The sequence below is a fragment of the Garra rufa genome, chromosome 18, assembly GCF_049309525.1.
Source record: "Garra rufa chromosome 18, GarRuf1.0, whole genome shotgun sequence".
Lineage (NCBI taxonomy): Eukaryota > Metazoa > Chordata > Actinopteri > Cypriniformes > Cyprinidae > Garra > Garra rufa.
Genome location: NC_133378.1, coordinates 23066524 through 23084833, shown reverse-complemented (window position 1 = coordinate 23084833; position 18310 = coordinate 23066524). Strand labels below are relative to the sequence as shown.

Sequence of the window (18310 nt, the reverse complement as noted above, 5' to 3'; positions counted from 1 at the left end):
AGAAAGCAGTTTGTCTTTAACTGACAACATTGATGGAGCTGAATCTTGTTCAGATGGAAGAGGTCCAGAAACCTTAACTTGTTCACAGGAAGCTTCTCAAAAACAGAAAGCATGTATTCATGAGAACATTTCTGAATCTCAGATCAACAAAGAAAGCAGCTTAAATTTAATTGACAACATTGATAGAGCAGAATCTTGTTGGGATGGAAAAGGTCCAGAAACCTTAATTTGTTCACAGGAAGCTTCTCAAAAACAGAAAGTGTGTATTCATGAGAACATTTCTGAATCTCAAATCACCAAAGAAAGCAGCTTGTCTTTAACTGACAACATTGATGGAGCTGAATCTTGTTCAGATGGAAGAGGTCCAGAAACCTTAACTTGTTCACAGGAAGCTTCTCAAAAACAGAAAGTGTGTATTCATGAGAACATTTCTGAATCTCAAATCACCAAAGAAAGCAGCTTGTCTTTAACTGACAACATTGATAGAGCTGAATCTTGTTCAGATGGAAGAGGTCCAGAAACCTTAACTTGTTCACAGGAAGCTTCTCAAAAACAGAAAGTGTGTATTCATGAGAACATTTCAGAATCACAAATCACCAAAGAAAGCAGCTTTTCTTTAACTGACAACATTGATAGAGCTGAATCTTGTCCAGATGTAAGTGGTCCAGAAACCTTAACTTGTTCACAGGAAGCTTCTCAAAAACAGAAAGCATGTATTAATAAGAACATTTCAGAATCTCAAATCACCAAAGAAAGCAGCTTTTCTTTAACTGACAACATTGATGGAGCTGAATCTTTTTCGGAGGGAAACAGACCAGAAACCTTTACTTGCTCACAGGAAGCTTCTCAAAATCAGAAAGCATGTGTTCATGAGAAAATTTCGGAATCTCAAATAACCAAAGGAAGCAGCTTGTTTTTAATTGACAACATTGAAAGAGCAGAATTTAGTTGGGATGAAAAAGCTCCCGAGACCTTAACTTGTTCACAGGAAGCTTCTCAGAAACAAAATGCATGTATTCAAGAGAACATTTCAGAATCTCAAAGCTGTTTGACCTCTCAAACCATTGAAATAAACAGAAATATACCTGTAAATGAGTCAGATGCAAAGACTGAGAGTCATATGTCTGATGATATTGTTCACGGAACAGATGAAAATCATATCCAAACTAGAAACAAGACTAGTGAGGTGTTAATTGTAAATGCCTCACCCATAAAGACAGGAAATTCGGATGAAACAGACGATACAAGAGACATTAGTGATAATGAAGTTGCTGTTTCAACAAGTGAACAGCTATTTTGTGGCAAGTCCATCAGATCTAGTAAAGACATAGATGGTCCTACAGAAGAAATGCTCAGTGAAGATCCCACTCAAGATGTTTCAGAGTTGCCTCAAAATATGCTTGCTGAAATGGAGGACTCTACTTCCAGTGAGTTAAAAAGTGAAGCCAAAGATCTGGAGAGTATTTCTCTTGATGCTTCAAATCAACTTCCAGTTCCTGTGTTTGCCATCTCCTCCTTCTGGAATGAAATGGAAAAGCTAACCATCAATGACATTTTACGTCTGAGGATGATCAGTAACGCCCAGCACCCCAGCATTTTGACCCAGCCTGAGGATGGTAGCATAGTAGACACAACAGATGCAGCAGACTCTGGCTACTTTACACAACCTGATGACTCAAAGCCAGACCGCTTAAGTGGAGACATGTCATACATATCTGATCTGGATGAAGACCTCGCACAGCTTCAAACCCCATTTCCTTCTAAGCAAGAGGACGAGTTGAGTGAGTGGGCGAGTTCGAGTCGAGTTCCTAGCTCTTGTGGTGTGATGTGGGAGAATGATCCAGATCCAGTGGTTGTGGGTGACGAAATGGTGCACATAAGTTCTGAAACCGCTCTTCCTGAGCATCTCTACACGACTAATGCTCAGCAGTGCTTTAGAAGAATGTGTAAGAACATGTCTGTGCAGAACCTGCAAGCTCTAGATAGCTCTAGAAATGCCTCCATGCATTCAATCCATTCAGAGGTCGGAGATGACTTTATGGATCCTTTCTACCATGTGAACACTTCAGGCTCAAAGATCTTTTCTGACGATGAAGAAGAAATCGAGAGCAGTGGTGTAACCTTTTCTGAAATTATCCAGTTTTTCTTTGGCGAGGATGAGCCTGAACGTTGTGCATCTCGTGCAGACAGTGTAGCTGCCTCATACCTTGATGAAACGGGCACCTCTTTGCCTGAGACGTATGACCATTTCTTCTCTGAGTTTGATGCAATTGTGGAAGAGTCAGGTGGTGATAAAATGGTTCCCATATTTTCCTGCTCCCGCTCAGCTAACAGAAACATTCAGTTCCCAGAGGCATATGACTATTTCTTCCCTGACTCCCCTGGGAATTCAGATGAAGATGATGAGAATGACAACGCCGTGGTCAAGGTAGTGACACGGTATGACTATAAGTCTCCCAACCATGATACTGTTGACATGTACGAGCACTTCTTCTCTGAAGATGAGAGCGACTTCCTCTGGACGAGCCCTGTTTCGCTTAGAAAAGTTCGACGCACAGGTTTTACCGTACCTGAAGAGAAGACGTGTTCTGGAGAACTTGTTCCTGTGAAGGCATTTCACAAAGGAATCATTCAGCCTATTAATGCTATGAGCCCTGATGGGAGCCCCTTCCCAGATCCCTTGCTCTTCAACCTGGAGAATCGCATCTTCCAGCAGCTGGCTGAACAACAGAAGAAGTGTGTGGAGATGCAAACAGTTGTCGCTGATCCAAGTAAGAACTTCTATCACACATTATTCTGCACAACTGCAAACTACACGCTAACACTTTCCTAAAGGGTTTATTTGTTCACTTTAAACCTAAACATAAAATAAGAAAATACATTGGCATCTCTAAATATTCTGGAAGTGATTTGGTAACACTTTACAATAAGTTGTCATTTGTTAACATTAGTTAATGTGATAATTAACATGAACTAACAATGAACAATACATTTATTACACTACATATTAATCTTTGATAATGTTAGTTCATTGTTTGTTTGTGTTAGTTCACAGTGCAATTAACTAATGTTAACAAACAAAACTTGTGATTTTAATAATGCATTAGTGAATGTTGAAATTGACATTAACTATATAAATGCTGCGTATTGTTAATTCTTAATTCATGTTAACTAATTTACCTAATTGTAAAGTGTTACCAATAATTTTGATGTTAGTCAACTCTCACCTCTTTTCTGTCAGTAGCTGCTGACTAAGAGTATCTAGTCACATGTAGAGCCATGCCCAGGCCCATGGAATGGTACTACGTGCGAATTAGTCTTCAGTCCTGCTGGGCAGCTTCTCAAATCTGCCGTGTGCCAGAATTTAGGAACATGATTCACTTTAAAGTTCATGTAAAAATAGAGGAAATTCCAGGAACATCTGGACACTTAACCGTCATCACTTCATCAATCACTTATCATTTGGGATTCAGTCTTATTAGTTTTATTAGTATTAGTTATTAGTCTTATTAGCTTATTAGTCAGTATAAATTTACTACCTGCCTGCTGAAATATTATTATATTTGTTTACTTTTGAGTATGTATTGTAATTTAACATGTTTTTGTTAATACTTTTATTGATAAATAATAATTAGTACTCAGCAAGGATACATAGATTGATTAAGAGTGTCAGTAAAGACTACATTGTTACAGATAAAATTTTGTTTCAAATAACTGTTTTTAATCTTTCTATTCATCAGAGAATTCAAAGTTTACACAAAAATATTAAGCAGCACAGCTGTTTTCAGTACTGATGATAATAATAATGATTCTTGAGCAGCAAATCAGCATATTAGACTGATTTCTGAAGGATCACTTATCACTGAAGTCTGGAGTAATGATGCTGAAAATGTAGTTTTGCATTTTACATTTTGCAATATTTGAATGTATTATTATTTTAATACTTCGCAATATAACTGTTTTTGCTGTGTTTTTGATTGAAGAAATCTTATTGACACCAAACTTTTAAATAGTAGTGTATATCAAGATGGCGCCGCGGATGGCAGCCTCTGTGCTTAGCTCTTCAGTTGTTTTAGTGTTTTTGTTCGTTTTTCCTGTTTTTTGTTTTGCAAACACGATCAGTTTTACAAGGGATGAACTGCTAAACATTAGGCAGAACACACCACAAAATCAATTACCCGTTTTTGATTATTCGGACGTTTTGCTCAACATCGTAGTTGGCGGAGCGACGGCGCTTACCAAACGCTTCAGGACGCGCAAGCGGGGGAAGCGCGCCGGCGCGCTCGTGAAGCTTCGTCAGCGTGGATTCAGGGTGTCGCTGCCAGGCATACATCTGGCGAATCTCCGCTCTCTACCCAACAAAACGGACGAACTCCTTCTGCTCTTTCGGACAAATAGGGATTTCTCACATTCTGCTGCTCTGTGTTTCACGGAAACCTGGCTGAACGCGGCTATACCGGACAGCGCGATTCATCTACCGGGATATCAGCTGTTCAGAGGAGACCGCGACGCAGAATCAACGGGGAAATCGCGTGGCGGCGGGACGTGCTTTTACATCAATGAGAGGTGGTGTACAGATATAACGGTGTTAAAGAAAATATGCTGTTTTGATGTTGAAGCGCTCTTCATTAACTGTAAGCCGTTCTATTCGCCGCGGGAGTTTTGCTCGTTCATTCTCGTGAGTGTGTACATTCCACCGCAAGCGCACGTGAGCCTGGCGTTGCAGAAACTCGCTGATCAGATCACAGAGACAGAACAACAACACCCGGACTCTGTTTTAATCATTCTTGGGGATTTTAATAGAGCAAATCTCTCCCGTGAACTGCCAAAATACAGACAGCACATCACATGTCCGACCAGAGACAGTAATATATTGGACCACTGTTACACCACAATTAAAGGAGCATATCACTCTGTCTCACGGGCAGCTTTGGGACTCTCCGATCACTGTCTGGTCCATCTTATACCAACCTACAGGCAAAAACTTAAAGCTGCTAAACCTGTAGCAAAGTCTGTAAAGAGATGGACCGACGAAACAGAGCGGGTCTTACAAGCCTGTTTCGAATGTACTGATTGGAGTGTTTTTGAAGCTGCTGCCACTGACCTGGATGAGCTCACAGAAACTGTAACTTCATATATTAGTTTCTGTGAAGATATGTGCATTCCTACCAGGACTCGTTTAACCTACAACAACGACAAACCATGGTTCACTGCAAAACTCAGACAGCTCCGTCATGCCAAAGATGATGCTTATAGGAAAGGGGACAAAGTCTTGTATAAACAGGCCAAATACACACTGGAAAAGGAGATCAAAGTGGCAAAGAAGAATTATTCTGAAAAGATAAGGAATCAATTCTCTTCTAGTGACTCTTCATCAATGTGGAAAGGTCTAAAGCACATCACCAACTACAAGACACCATCCCCCAGCACTTTGCAGAATCAGCAACTGGCAGACGATCTGAACGAGTTCTATTGTAGGTTTGAAAAAACACCATTCACACCTCCAACATCACCCCTCTCCCCCACTCCTGCAACACCCATTCAAATCAGTGAAAGAGATGTTCGCCAGGTCTTCAAAAAGAACAAAAGAAGAAAGGCACCAGGCCCTGACGGTGTGACACCAACCTGTCTGAAAACCTGTGCAGATCAGCTGGCACCCATTTTCTCACTGATCTTCAATAGGTCTTTGGAGTTGTGTGAAGTCCCCGCCTCTCTCAAACGTTCTGAAATCATCCCCATTCCAAAGAAACCCAAAATAACAGGACTTAACGACTACAGACCCGTGGCGCTAACATCTGTCGTCATGAAGTCGTTTGAAAAACTTGTTCTGGCTTACCTGAAGGACATTACCGGACCCTTACTGGACCCCTTGCAGTTTGCTTATCGAGCAAACAGGTCCGTAGATGATGCAGTGAACATGAGTCTACATTTCATACTGCAGCATCTGGACAAATCAGGGACTTATGTGAGGATCCTGTTTGTGGACTTCAGTTCAGCCTTCAACACTATCATCCCAAACCTCCTCCAGCCCAAACTAACTCAGCTCTCTGTGCCCACCTCGGTCTGTCAGTGGATCAACAGCTTCCTGACAAACAGACAGCAGCTAGTGAGGCTGGGTAAATTCTCATCCAGCACCCGTACTATCAGCACTGGCGCCCCTCAGGGTTGTGTCCTCTCCCCACTGCTCTTCTCCCTGTATACTAATGACTGTACCTCCAAAGACCCCTCTGTCAAGCTCCTGAAGTTTGCAGACGACACCACACTCATCGGCCTCATTCAAGACGGTGACGAGTCTGCTTACAGACAGGAGGTAAAAGAGCTGGCTGTCTGGTGCAGTCATAACAACCTGGAGCTGAACACGCTCAAAACTGTGGAGATGATCATGGACTTCAGGAAAAAACCCTCTGCTCTCCCCCCACTCACCATCATGAACAGCACCGTAAACACAGTGGAGTCATTCAGGTTCCTTGGAAATACCATCTCTCAGGACCTGAAGTGGGACATTCACATAGACTCCATTGCTAAAAAGGCCCAGCAGAGGCTGTACTTCCTCCGCCAGCTGAGGAAGCTCAACCTGCCACAAGAAATGCTAAAACAGTTTTATTCTGCCATCATTGAATCCATTCTCAGCACTTCAATTACCATCTGGTTCAGCTCAGCTACCAATTCTGATCTCAGAAGACTACGCCGAATAGTCCGGACTGCTGAACGAATCATTGGTACAACCCTTCCTACCCTTCAAGATCTCTACTTATCCAGAGTACGGAAAAGGGCTGCCAAAATTACTCTGGACCCCTCACATCCAGCACACTCGCTTTTTGAACTGTTACCATCCGGTCGGCGCTACAGAGCACTGAGCACTAGAACGACCAGACACCGAAACAGTTTCTTTCCTCAGGCAATCCATCTCATGAACACTTGATCGTGGAACATACAACACTATACACTCTTATTTCACTTTTCAGTTATTTATTTAATGCACATACTTCCATTCAAATGTCTTTGCTATTTTTGCACATTGTCTGTCTTGTGTACTTGTATATTGTTCTTTTTATAATATGTATCGTCTTGTCACTGTCATTCTGTAGCACTGTGGAGCTTCTGTCACTAAAACAAATTCCTAGTATGTGTAAACATACCTGGCAATAAAGCTCATTCTGATTCTGATTCTGATTCTGATTCTGATTCTGATATCTCAGAAAGAGTTGGTTTTGTTCTTATTATGATTATGATAAAAAAATAAAATAAAATTTAAAAAGCCTTTTATGAAGCCTGTCTGTTTTTGAATACATTATTGAGTACATTTATTTATTTGGTTGGTTGTTTATTTATTTAGTCATTTTTTTTATTTTTGTTGATCATTAAATAAAGCTGCACATTTGTTCTGATTTCCGTGCTTCTTTTCTAGGATTGGATGCTCCGTTCTTGCCTCTGAGACAGGCAGACATGTGCTTGGTTTGTATTGCTTTTGCCTCGTGGGTGCTAAAATCAACTGGTTCAGGAGGAGGAGACACCTGGAAAGCTGGTATGTATCTTTTTTTCTTTCCTGAATATACAGCTGAGATCAAAAGTATACATACGCCTTGCAGAATCTGCAAAATGTTAATTATTTTAGCAAAATAAGATGTTATTTTTATGTAGTGCTGACCTGAATAAGATATTTCACATAAAAGGCGTTTACATATAATTCACAAGAGAAAGTAGTAATTCAAAAGTTTACATACACTTGATTCTTAATACTGTTTTGTTACCTGAATGATTCACAGCTTTTTATGTGTAGTGATAGTTGTTCATGAGTTCCTTGTTTGTCCTGAACAATGAAACTGCCTGCTGTTCTTCAGAAAAATCCTTCAGGTCCCACAAATTCTTTGGTTCCCTTCCGGGAACTCTACACTGCGTCCTGAGACACTTTGGGGAACGCCATTGGCGGGCCGCACTCTGAGTCATGTCCAACGTCCAATGAGAAACGGGAGTGACGTCACAGGCGCGGTGACGTCATCGACCAGGAAGTATATAAGCACGTGCGTTTGAAGCTGGCGTCAGCTTTTGTCATTCAGCGAGAGCGCTCTGTGTCTTTGTCTGTCTGGTTATTACTGCTGTTTTTTCGTGCCAAATTGCACCACTTTTATTTGAGCAGTATGCCAAAAGGGGGAAAACGATCTTTTAAAGCAAAAAGAGCGGTTGAGCAGCCACATAGAAAGTGTGTCCCTCCCTGCCAACGTTTCATTGTTGGTGGGGACACACACGATCTATGTGTAGTCTGCTTGGGAGCGGAGCATGCTAGGTCAGCCCTTGAGGGGGTTGGCTGCCCGCAGTGCGAGCGAATGCCGCTGCGGTTGCTCCGTTCCCGGAAAGCCCTCTTTGAGGAGGGGGCTTTCACTAGCGTTCCCCGTGGGTCTGGCCCCGCTTCCGCTGAGGCGGAGCGGCAGCTGCACTCATGGGGTTCGCAGGTAGATCTGCTGGAGGGAGTTGAGACGGGTGATCCCCTATCTCTCTCCTCACCCAGCGGATCGTATGACCTCCTCTTGGATGAGGAAGCCCGCACTGCGGTTCCTTCCCTCCAAGAGGAGGAGTCAGCGCTCCTTCTGTCTTCCTCCGAGGAGGTTGATGTTGAGAGCGTTGACACCCCACAACCGCCCCCCCATTCACCCCAATACGAGGAGCTAGTGGAGGTGCTGACTAGCGCGGTGGCCAAGCTTAACATCAGTTGGCCACCAGCACAACATCATGAACCGCAGGGAAGCAGGCTCGACGAGCGCTTCCTGCGGGCAAAGCCAGCACCTCCCAAACGGAGCCTTCCTTTTTTCCCCGATCTCCACAAAGAGATCAGGAGATCGTGGGAAAAACCGTATTCCTCGCGTCTCTTCTCCCCCGCCTCTGATTACTACGGTAATGTGGGGGGGATGGAGGAGTACGGTTACAGGGCGATGCCCCAGGTCGAGCAGACACTAGCGAGCTATCTGTCTCCCGGCCTGGCATCGTCCCTGAAGGCTCCGTCCTTACCCACCAGGCCACTAAAGATCACGTCTGGTCTGATGGGTAAGGCATATGCGGCAGCAGGTCAGGCTGGTGGTTGCCTACACACCATGTCTGTGCTCCAGGCATACCAGGCCGACCTGCTGAAGGAGTTTAGTGACGGTGAGGAAGTGAGCGTCACAGAGATGCGCAGGACCGCAGACCTGGCGCTCCGCGCCACCAAGGAGACCGCCCGTGCTATTGGGCGGTCTATGGCAGCCTTGGTGGCCGCGGAGAGGCATCTCTGGTTGACCCTGTCCGACATGAAGGAGAAGGACAGGGTCACGCTCCTGGACGCCCCCCTGCAGCCCTTTGGCCTCTTTGGTGACTCTGTGGACACTGTTGTCAGCAGACACCAGGAGGCCCGCAGGCAGGCAGCGGCGTTCCAGCGGTTTCTTCCTCGCCGCACTTACTCCTCTGGGGCTGCTGGACGGGAGCAGCCCCAGCCGCAAGCTAGCTCCTCGCACCGGGATGCACAGAAAAGGAGTGTTGCTACCCGCACCCCTCCGGCTAGACCTAGAGGGCGGGCTCAGCAACACTCCAAGCCGGGGTCCTCTAAGACTAGGCCGGACCTGAGGGTCGTCCTACAGTCTAAGAGGGCCTCGGCTAAACGGCCCTGATGGTCGTGGCCCAGGGCCAATGAGGGCAGCCCCTCTCGAAGACTTAGGTGCTTCACCGCCTCTGAGGAGTACGGTGACCACCTCTCTTCGGGGCCCTCAGGAGATTCGTCAGCTAACCCTGCCGGTGTTACAGGGCGCGGCAGTCTCCCGCGAACATCATTCTCTGGTCCTTCCGCCCGGAAACGTAGCGGAACCAGAGAGTTCGCCACCCCCATGGGGGTCTCTAGAGCGCTCACTTCAGGTGCATCCTGCCAGTTCGCTGCTACAGGTCACCAAGTTAGCTCCTCTAATAAATCCAGAGACCAGTCTCGAGAGGCTGGTTCCCTTAGTAGAATTTCTGGCAGCGTGGAAACTACTGCCAAATATTTCTATGTGGGTCCTGCGTACTGTAGAGAAAGGTTATTGCATTCAATTCGGCGCCAAGCCGCCGCCTTTCAGCGGGGTATTTCCTACTCTGGTAGGCCCCGAGCAGGCTCTGGTATTGGAACAGGAAGTGAATACTCTCCTGAGGAAGGAGGCCATCGAGGTGGTCCCTCCTCAACACAGAGAATCCGGGTTCTACAGCCGGTACTTCATTGTTCCCAAGAAGGATGGGGGCCTGCGGCCCATTTTAGATCTCAGACAGCTAAACCTCTCAGTAAGAAAACTGAAGTTCAAAATGTTGACTGTCAGACAGGTCGTGTCTCAAATCAGGTCCGAGGACTGGTTTGTCACGATAGATCTGAAAGACGCATACTTTCACGTCTCCATCCTTCCTCAACACCGGAAGTTTCTCAGGTTCGCTTTCAGGGGCAAAGCTTACCAGTACAGAGTTCTTCCGTTCGGCCTAGCGCTCTCTCCCCGAACTTTCACGAAGTGTGTGGATGCTGCTCTGGCTCCTCTGCGACTCCAGGGCATCCGCATACTCAACTACATAGACGACTGGCTCATCCTAGCCAGCTCAGAACAGTTAGCGGCTCAACATCGAGATGTTGTTCTTGCTCACATGGAAAAGCTGGGGTTGAGACTCAACGCCAAGAAAAGTGTGCTGTCTCCATTACAGAGAACCACTTATCTAGGTGTAATCTGGGATTCGACCACGATGCAGGCACGATTGTCACCTGCTCGGATCGAGTCGATCCTTACTGCAGCAAATGCGGTCAAGCTAGGCCTGCTACTCACTGTCAAACAGTTCCAAGTACTGTTAGGTCTTATGGCAGCTGCATCCAACGTGATACCTCTTGGACTGCTGCACATGAGACCACTGCAGTGGTGGCTCAAAACCAAAGGGTTTTCCCCGAGGGGGAACCCATTCCGCAAGATCAGGGTCACGCGGCGCTGCCTACGTGCCTTAGTCATGTGGAAAAAGCCCTGGTTCCTATTACAAGGACCAGCGCTGGGAGCTCCTTGCCGCCGCGTCACGCTAGCGACAGATGCATCCCTCACCGGGTGGGGAGCGGTCATGAGTGGCCGCTCCGCCCAAGGCCTATGGAACGACCGGCATCACTCTTGGCACATAAATTGCCTAGAAATGCTGGCAGTGTTCCTGGCTCTGAAGCATTTCCTTCCAGACCTAAGAAACCGTCACGTGCTGGTCCGCACAGACAACACTGCGGTGGTCTACTACATAAACCACCAGGGAGGTCTGCGTTCACGCCCCTTATACAAGCTGGCGTGCCAGATCATCCTGTGGTCACAAGGGAAGCTTCTCTCATTGAGAGCAGTTCACATTCCTGGACGTCTCAATGTGGGAGCAGACGTCCTGTCGAGGCAGGGGCTGAGGCCCGGGGAATGGATGCTTCACCCTCAGGTGGTGAAGCAGATATGGAGAGTCTTTGGTCAAGCCCAGGTGGACCTCTTTGCGACTCAGGAGACATCGCAATGTCCCCTTTGGTACTCTCTAGTTCCTCCAGCTCCTCTCGGACTGGATGCCATGGTACAGACGTGGCCGAGGCTTCGTCTGTACGCTTTTCCCCCGATCGCTCTGCTCCCGGGAGTTCTGGAAAGAGTGCGCCGGTACGGAGTACGGCTGCTGCTAGTAGCCCCGTACTGGCCGGCCCGAGTATGGTTCTCGGATATAATCGCCCTCCTCGACGGCTCTCCATGGGAGATTCCTGTCAGGAGCGACCTTCTTTCTCAGGCTGGGGGCGCAATATGCCACCCCCACCCAGAGAAGTGGAAGTTATGGGTGTGGCCCCTGAGGGGGCACAACTCATAGAAGCTGGTCTCTCAACCGAGGTTGTTGAGACCATCCTTCAATCCAGAGCTCCCTCTACGAGGAAACTTTATGGCCTAAAGTGGAACCTGTTTGCGTCATGGTGTCATGAACGCCGCTTAGACCCAGTCCACTGCCCGGTTGGTACAGTGCTGGAGTTCCTGCAAACTCGTTTGTCCGCTGGGTTAGCTCACTCCACCTTGAAGGTGTACGTGGCGGCTATATCGGCTTACCACGCCCTTCATGGCGGCCTTTCAGTGGGCAAGAACCCCCTGGTCTCACGTTTCCTCCGCGGTGCACTCAGGCTGAGGCCTCGTGCAAGACCGAAAGTCCCTACATGGGACTTAGCTGTGGTGTTGGAGGCGCTGTGTAAACCTCCCTTCGAGCCTCTAGAGGAGGCCTCCGATCGGATGCTTACCCTAAAGACAGCATTGCTGCTGGCGCTAACGTCTCTCAAGAGAGTCGGGGACCTGCAGGCCCTTTCAGTGGCCCCTTCTTACATTGACTTTGCCCCAGGGTTGGCCAAAGCATTCCTTTACCCACGAGCTGGGTACGTACCTAAGGTCCCATCAGCGACACCACAGCCAATAACGCTTCAAGCGTTTTACCCTCCTCCATTCGTGGAGCACGACCAGAGGAAGTATAACTTAATGTGTCCAGTAAGAGCACTAGACACTTATGTCCACAGAGCTGCCCTGTGGCGTAAATCAGAGCAACTTTTGGTCTGTTACGGCCCCCCTAAGAGGGGGTGCCCGGCTTCCAAGCCTACTATCAGTAAGTGGATCATTGATGCCATCTCTACTGCCTACGAGTCCTCTGGTCTCCCATCCCCGTTGGGAGTCAAGGCTCACTCAACTAGAGGCATTGCAGCCTCTAAAGCTCTGATGGCAGGTGTCCCGATCCAGGACATCTGCAGTGCGGCGGGTTGGTCCTCACCTCTAACGTTCGTCAGGTTCTACGAACTAGACCTCAGAGTCACTCCTGGCTCAGTCGTCCTTCAGCCCTAGCATTGCTAGGCCTAGAGGTGCTTAGGCGCTTTCCTCTACGGAGGAAAAGGATTTCTACCCTCTCGACCTGGCAGTCCTCCAGGCGAGAGGTGTGATATCCGGCCTCGCGTGCCCAAGGGCCGAGGCCTGTGTTCCTCTTGTCTGGTGGTTGATCACAGACAGAGATGTTTTCTAGTGTCCTGGCGGTCCACCAGGCACTTCTTGTGTCCCTCTTGTTCTGGCCGTAGCGCAGACAAAGGTCTACCACTTCTCCTCGTGTGCCCGAGGGCCGAGGAGCCTTTTCTCCCCCTGCACTGGTCTTGTGACAGGCAGCGGTTGAGAACCCTAGCCTCGTGTGCCTGAGGGCCGAGGCTCATTTATCCCTCTCGTCTGGTGGTGGATCACAGACAGAGACGTATTCCAGTGTCCTGGCACGTTCACCAGGCACTTCTTGTGTCCCTCTTGTTCTGGCCGTAGCGCAGACAAAGGACTACCACTTCTCCTCGTGTGCCCAAGGGCCGAGGAGCCTTTTCTCCCCCTGCACTGGTCTTGTGACAGGCAGCGGTTGAGAACCCTAGCCTCGTGTGCCTGAGGGCCGAGGCTCATTTATCCCTCTCGTCTGGTGGTGGATCACAGACAGAGATGTATTCCAGTGTCCTGGCACGTTCACCAGGCACTTCTTGTGTCCCTCTTGTTCTGGCCGTAGCGCAGACAAAGGACTACCATATTCTCCTCGTATGCCTGAGGGCCGAGGCTCATTTATCCCTCTTGTCTGGTGGTTGATCACAGACAGAGATGCATTATCACTCGCGTCCTGGCAAGATCACCAGGCGGAGTTTCCATAGTGTCTCATCAGGTAAGTATTCCAGACACTGGATTATGCTAACCTCGTGCGCCCGAGGGCCGAGGTACATTCTCTCCCTCTTGTCTGGTGGGCTCCACAGACAGAGATGTATTATCACTCATGTCCTGGCAAGTTTCCCAGGCTGAAGTGTACCAAGACACAACTTTTCCACCCTTGGCCTAGCAGACAAAAACTGGGCAGGGCCTTGGAAATTATGGGGGCGTTGATACCTCGTTCCCCAAAGTGTCTCAGGACGCAGTGTAGAGTTCCCGGAAGGGAACGTCTCAGGTTACGTATGTAACCCTGGTTCCCTGAGGGAACGAGACACTGCGTCTCGGACCATAATTCCCGCATCCCTGCTGCGCTCGCTTCATTCCTATAAGCCGACGCCAGCTTCAAACGCACGTGCTTATATACTTCCTGGTCGATGACGTCACCGCGCCTGTGACGTCACTCCCGTTTCTCATTGGACGTTGGACATGACTCAGAGTGCGGCCCGCCAATGGCGTTCCCCAAAGTGTCTCAGGACGCAGTGTCTCGTTCCCTCAGGGAACCAGGGTTACATACGTAACCTGAGACGTTTTTTAGCATTTTTGTGTATTTGAACCTTTTCCAGGAATGACTGTATGGTTTTAAGATCCAACTCAGGAGCTCATATGCAACTATTCCAGAAGGATCAAACACTCACTGATGCTTCAGACAGGAAACACGACGCATTAAGAACCGGGGGGTGAAAACTTTTTGAAACCAGGGTAAATTTAACTGCTTTTGTGTTCTGGGAAACAAGAATCTTCTGTAGCTTCTGAAGGGCAGTGCTAAATGGAAATAAAATATTTAGGGAAAATTAGAAAAATGTACACATCTTTATTCTGTTCAAAAGTTTTCATCCCCAGGCTCTTAATGCGTTGTGTTTCCTTTAGGAGCATTAGTGAGCGTTTGAACCTTCTGTAATAGTTGCATATGAGTCCCTCAGTCCCTTAGTGTGAAAAGATGGATCTCAATATCATACAGTCAATGTTGAAAAGGGTTCAAATACTCAGAAATGCGGAAAAACATTTGTGGGATCTGAATGATTTTTCTGAAGAACAGCGGGCAGTTTAACAGTTCAGGACAAATAGGGGACTCATAAACAACAGTATTAAGAATCAACTGTATGTAAACTTTTGAACAGGGACATTTTTATAAATTCAACTATTATTTTCTCTTGTGGACTATATGTAAACCTCTTTTATGTGAAATATCGTGTCTAAATGAAAAAAAAAAACATGGCTCTTATTTTGGTAAAATTTTGCAGATTCTTGTAAGGTGTATGTAAACTTTTGACCTCACCTGTACTTATGGTTACTTTTAAATAAAGTGAGTCATTGATTTAATCATTTATTTGGCAGTATTTACATAGAATTGTATGCGTTTTACAGAGAAAATAAGTTTGTCTCTCATGAATTCAATATTATTGATTTCCTAATGTATAAAAATTTTTGCCCACATGCTTTCAATTAACTTAACGTGTGTTTGTTAACATAAAATTATTGAGAAGCATATGATAAATTACAAATGTCTTCTGCTTTTAATAATAAGAACTCTGTCTTTAAGTGATAGATCTCTTTGCAACAAATGATTTAATACCTCAAGGATATCTTTTTAATAATCAGGACGAATTTGGAGAGGCACCTAGTTTATCATCTTTAATTATTTTAACAATTATTTTAATTATTTTATTAACAAATTTGATTTAGTATTACAATTAATAGTAATCCATAATGACGTATATATCTGTGTTTTGTTTTTGTTTTTTCAGCTCTTCTCGCGAATGTCAGTGCACTCTCTGCCATACGATATCTTCGCAGACACAAGAGGGAGGAGGTCTCTGGAAAAACTCCTTTGCGTCAGACAGAGCCAGCATAACTCCGTAGCACAGCCTCCAGATCTGATTTCAGTCACATCTCCCTTTTTCCATGTAGTCCAAAAGGGTGATGGCGTATGTCAAACGTGTGCATGCACGACCTTTTTCCATCATTCTCAGTACATATATTATTATGATTAACATCCGGATGTGTGTTTAGAGCTGAAGAACTCAGTTGATATACAATAGATGTAGCAAAAACTGTGACTTCAGGCCAGTGGCATTTCAATAATCTGTATATCCGGATTGAAATAAGCAATGTAGTTTGTTTATGAAATGACCAAAGCCCTTTATCTGATTCTGTTCACAGTGAATGCTGTTGTGCGTTGTGAGGAGAGCAGCGGTATGTTGATTAATATTTGGTAATGAGATGCTTATGGAGGTGTTATGATGAAGATGGACATATGTGTCTGAATAAGTGTACTTGTGGAGAGATTGTAATGGAATAGCTAATGTCTATGTACAAATAGACAGATTATGATACTATTGGGATACAGGGATTTTTGCTGGGCCAAATTCTTTTGGTGTATTTATAGACCATCGAAATATTAAACCATATATACCCATTTGATGTCACTTCAGATCTGAAAATCAGTATTTGATTTGTTCAGATTTCAATCATATGGTGCTCCCTGTTTTAATTATCATGTAGGATAAATAAATGTTATATTTATTTGAAAGCATTTAAATGAGGTTAAAGTGTGTTTTATTTGTCAGTACACCTGTATGATAATAGTAATGCTTATTTTGGCCACTAGAGGGGACTAAACAGCCAACCGTACTATGGTAAGAAACCTAAACAATTTTTTACATTTGTTAGAATTGAAGGGAACTAACATTAGTTTTTTTATGGAAATAGAAACTGAGAGTTCTAACAGTTTTGGAGAAAGTTAAGAAAAATGTTTTGAATGTTTTGTACAGTATTTTTTTTTTTTTTTTTTTTTTTTTTTTTTTTTTAAAGAAGTTCACCAAGCCTGCATTTATTTGATTCAAAGTACAGCAAAAACAGCAAAAGTTTGAAATATTTTTTACTATTTAAATTAACTGTTTTCAATTTGAATATATTTCAAAATGTAATTTATTTTTGTGATCAAAGCTACATTTTCAGCATCATTCCTCCAGTCTTCACTGTCAAATGATCCTTCAGAAATCATTCTAATATGCTGATTTGCTGTTGAATCAACATTTTCTGAAAAAAAAATGTTGTTAATTATAGAAATGAATACTTCTATTTAGCAAGGATGCTTTAAATTGATCAAAAGTGATGATTAAGACATTTATAATGTTACAAAGGATTTATAAGTTCTTTCTATTCATCAAGAAAAAATCTACTTACCTGTTTTCAACATAATAATAATAGTAATAATAATAATAATAATAAAGTATAAAAAAATATATAGTTTTTTTGAGAAGCAAATCAGAATATTAGAATGATTTCTGAAGGATCATCTGACTGGAGTAATTATGCTAAAAATTCAGCTTTGAAATCAGGAATAAATTACATTTTAAAATATATTCGAATAGAAAACAGTTATTTTAAATAGTAAAAATATTTCACAATTTTACTGTTTTTGCTGTACTTTGTATCAAATAAATGCAGGCAAAAAAAAATCTTACTGTTCAAAAACCTTTGACTAATATAATTCTTTTGCGACGTTTAACGTGTACTTCTAAATCTCACCAGCAGATGACAACAGAAGACTGAGGTAAAGGTTACGCGGACAAAAACTCGTTCATAGTTCATAATTCAAATTTCATAATTTCCAACCCTGTTGAAGGTTCAATCTCTCAACGTTTTAACAGCATTTAAAACAGCATTGAACGGTAAGATGACCCACACTCCTAACTTTTTTCTCTTGATCATAGATGGTACAAAATATCGCCCCAACACTAAAGAATGGTTGCGCTATTTTTAATTTTGTCATTTCATCTCAATATCAACATCTGTAAGATTCAGTCAGTTGAAACAGTTTTGATGTTAGGCTAATTGCTCTAATTTTGTGTCTTGGAAAACTACTGTAACTCTTACCCCACAACATTGTGATTTTAATAATGCATTAGTAAATGCTGAAATAAACATTGAAGGAGTAGTTCACTTTCAGAACAAAAAATTACAGATAATTCACTCACCCACTTGTCATCCAAAATGTCATCTTTCTTTCTTCAGTCGTAAGGAAATTATGTTTTTGAGTAAAACATTTCAGGATTTCTCTCCATATAATGGACTTCTATGGTGCCCCCGAGTTTGAACTTCCAAAATGCAGTTTCAAAGGGCTCTAAACGATCCCAGCCAAGGGAAGAAGAGTCTTATCTAGCTAAATTTTCTAAAAAAAAAAAAAGAAAAAATATTACAATTTATCTACTTTTTAACCTCAAACGCTCGTCTTGTCTAGCTCGGCAAGATGTTCATTTGAGATTAAAAAGTATAAAAGTTGTAAATATTTTTATAAAATAACCAATCGTTTCGCTAGATAAGACCCTTCTTCCTTGGCTGGGATCATTTAGAGCTCTTTGAAGCTGCATTTAAACTGCATTTTGGAAGTTCAAACTCGGGGGCACCATAGAAGTCCATTACATGGAGAGAAATCCTGAAATGTTTTAATCCAAAAACACAATTTCTTTACGAATTAAGAAAGACATGAACAAATGTTGTAGAAGTATTGTTCATTCTTAGTTCATGTTAACTAATTAATGTATTGTAAAGTGTTTCCCTATTTATTTCCTATAACTCATCCTGCAACATGCTAA

The 18310-nt window shown here is 44.2% G+C and overlaps 1 protein-coding gene across 1 annotated transcript; it reads left to right on the top strand.

Annotated features, from left to right (window-relative positions):
* Positions 1-43: 43 nt before the first annotated feature.
* Positions 44-16245, top strand: perm1a (PPARGC1 and ESRR induced regulator, muscle 1a). The gene is made up of 3 exons (XM_073823537.1): positions 44-2771; positions 7409-7525; positions 15458-16245. Exons 1-3 carry the CDS (start codon positions 1121-1123, stop codon positions 15562-15564), a joined length of 1875 nt encoding a protein of 624 aa, XP_073679638.1. The 5' UTR covers positions 44-1120; the 3' UTR covers positions 15565-16245.
* Positions 16246-18310: the final 2065 nt, after the last annotated feature.

Excerpts from the sequence above, each read along its gene's own strand:
- perm1a (XM_073823537.1), top strand. The coding sequence starts at position 1,121 with ATGTCTGATGATATTGTTCACGGAACAGATGAAAATCATATCCAAACT. Across the intron at positions 2,772-7,408 it reads AACAGTTGTCGCTGATCCAA|GATTGGATGCTCCGTTCTTG; the intron begins GTAAGAACTTCT and ends CTTCTTTTCTAG. Across the intron at positions 7,526-15,457 it reads AGGAGACACCTGGAAAGCTG|CTCTTCTCGCGAATGTCAGT; the intron begins GTATGTATCTTT and ends TTGTTTTTTCAG.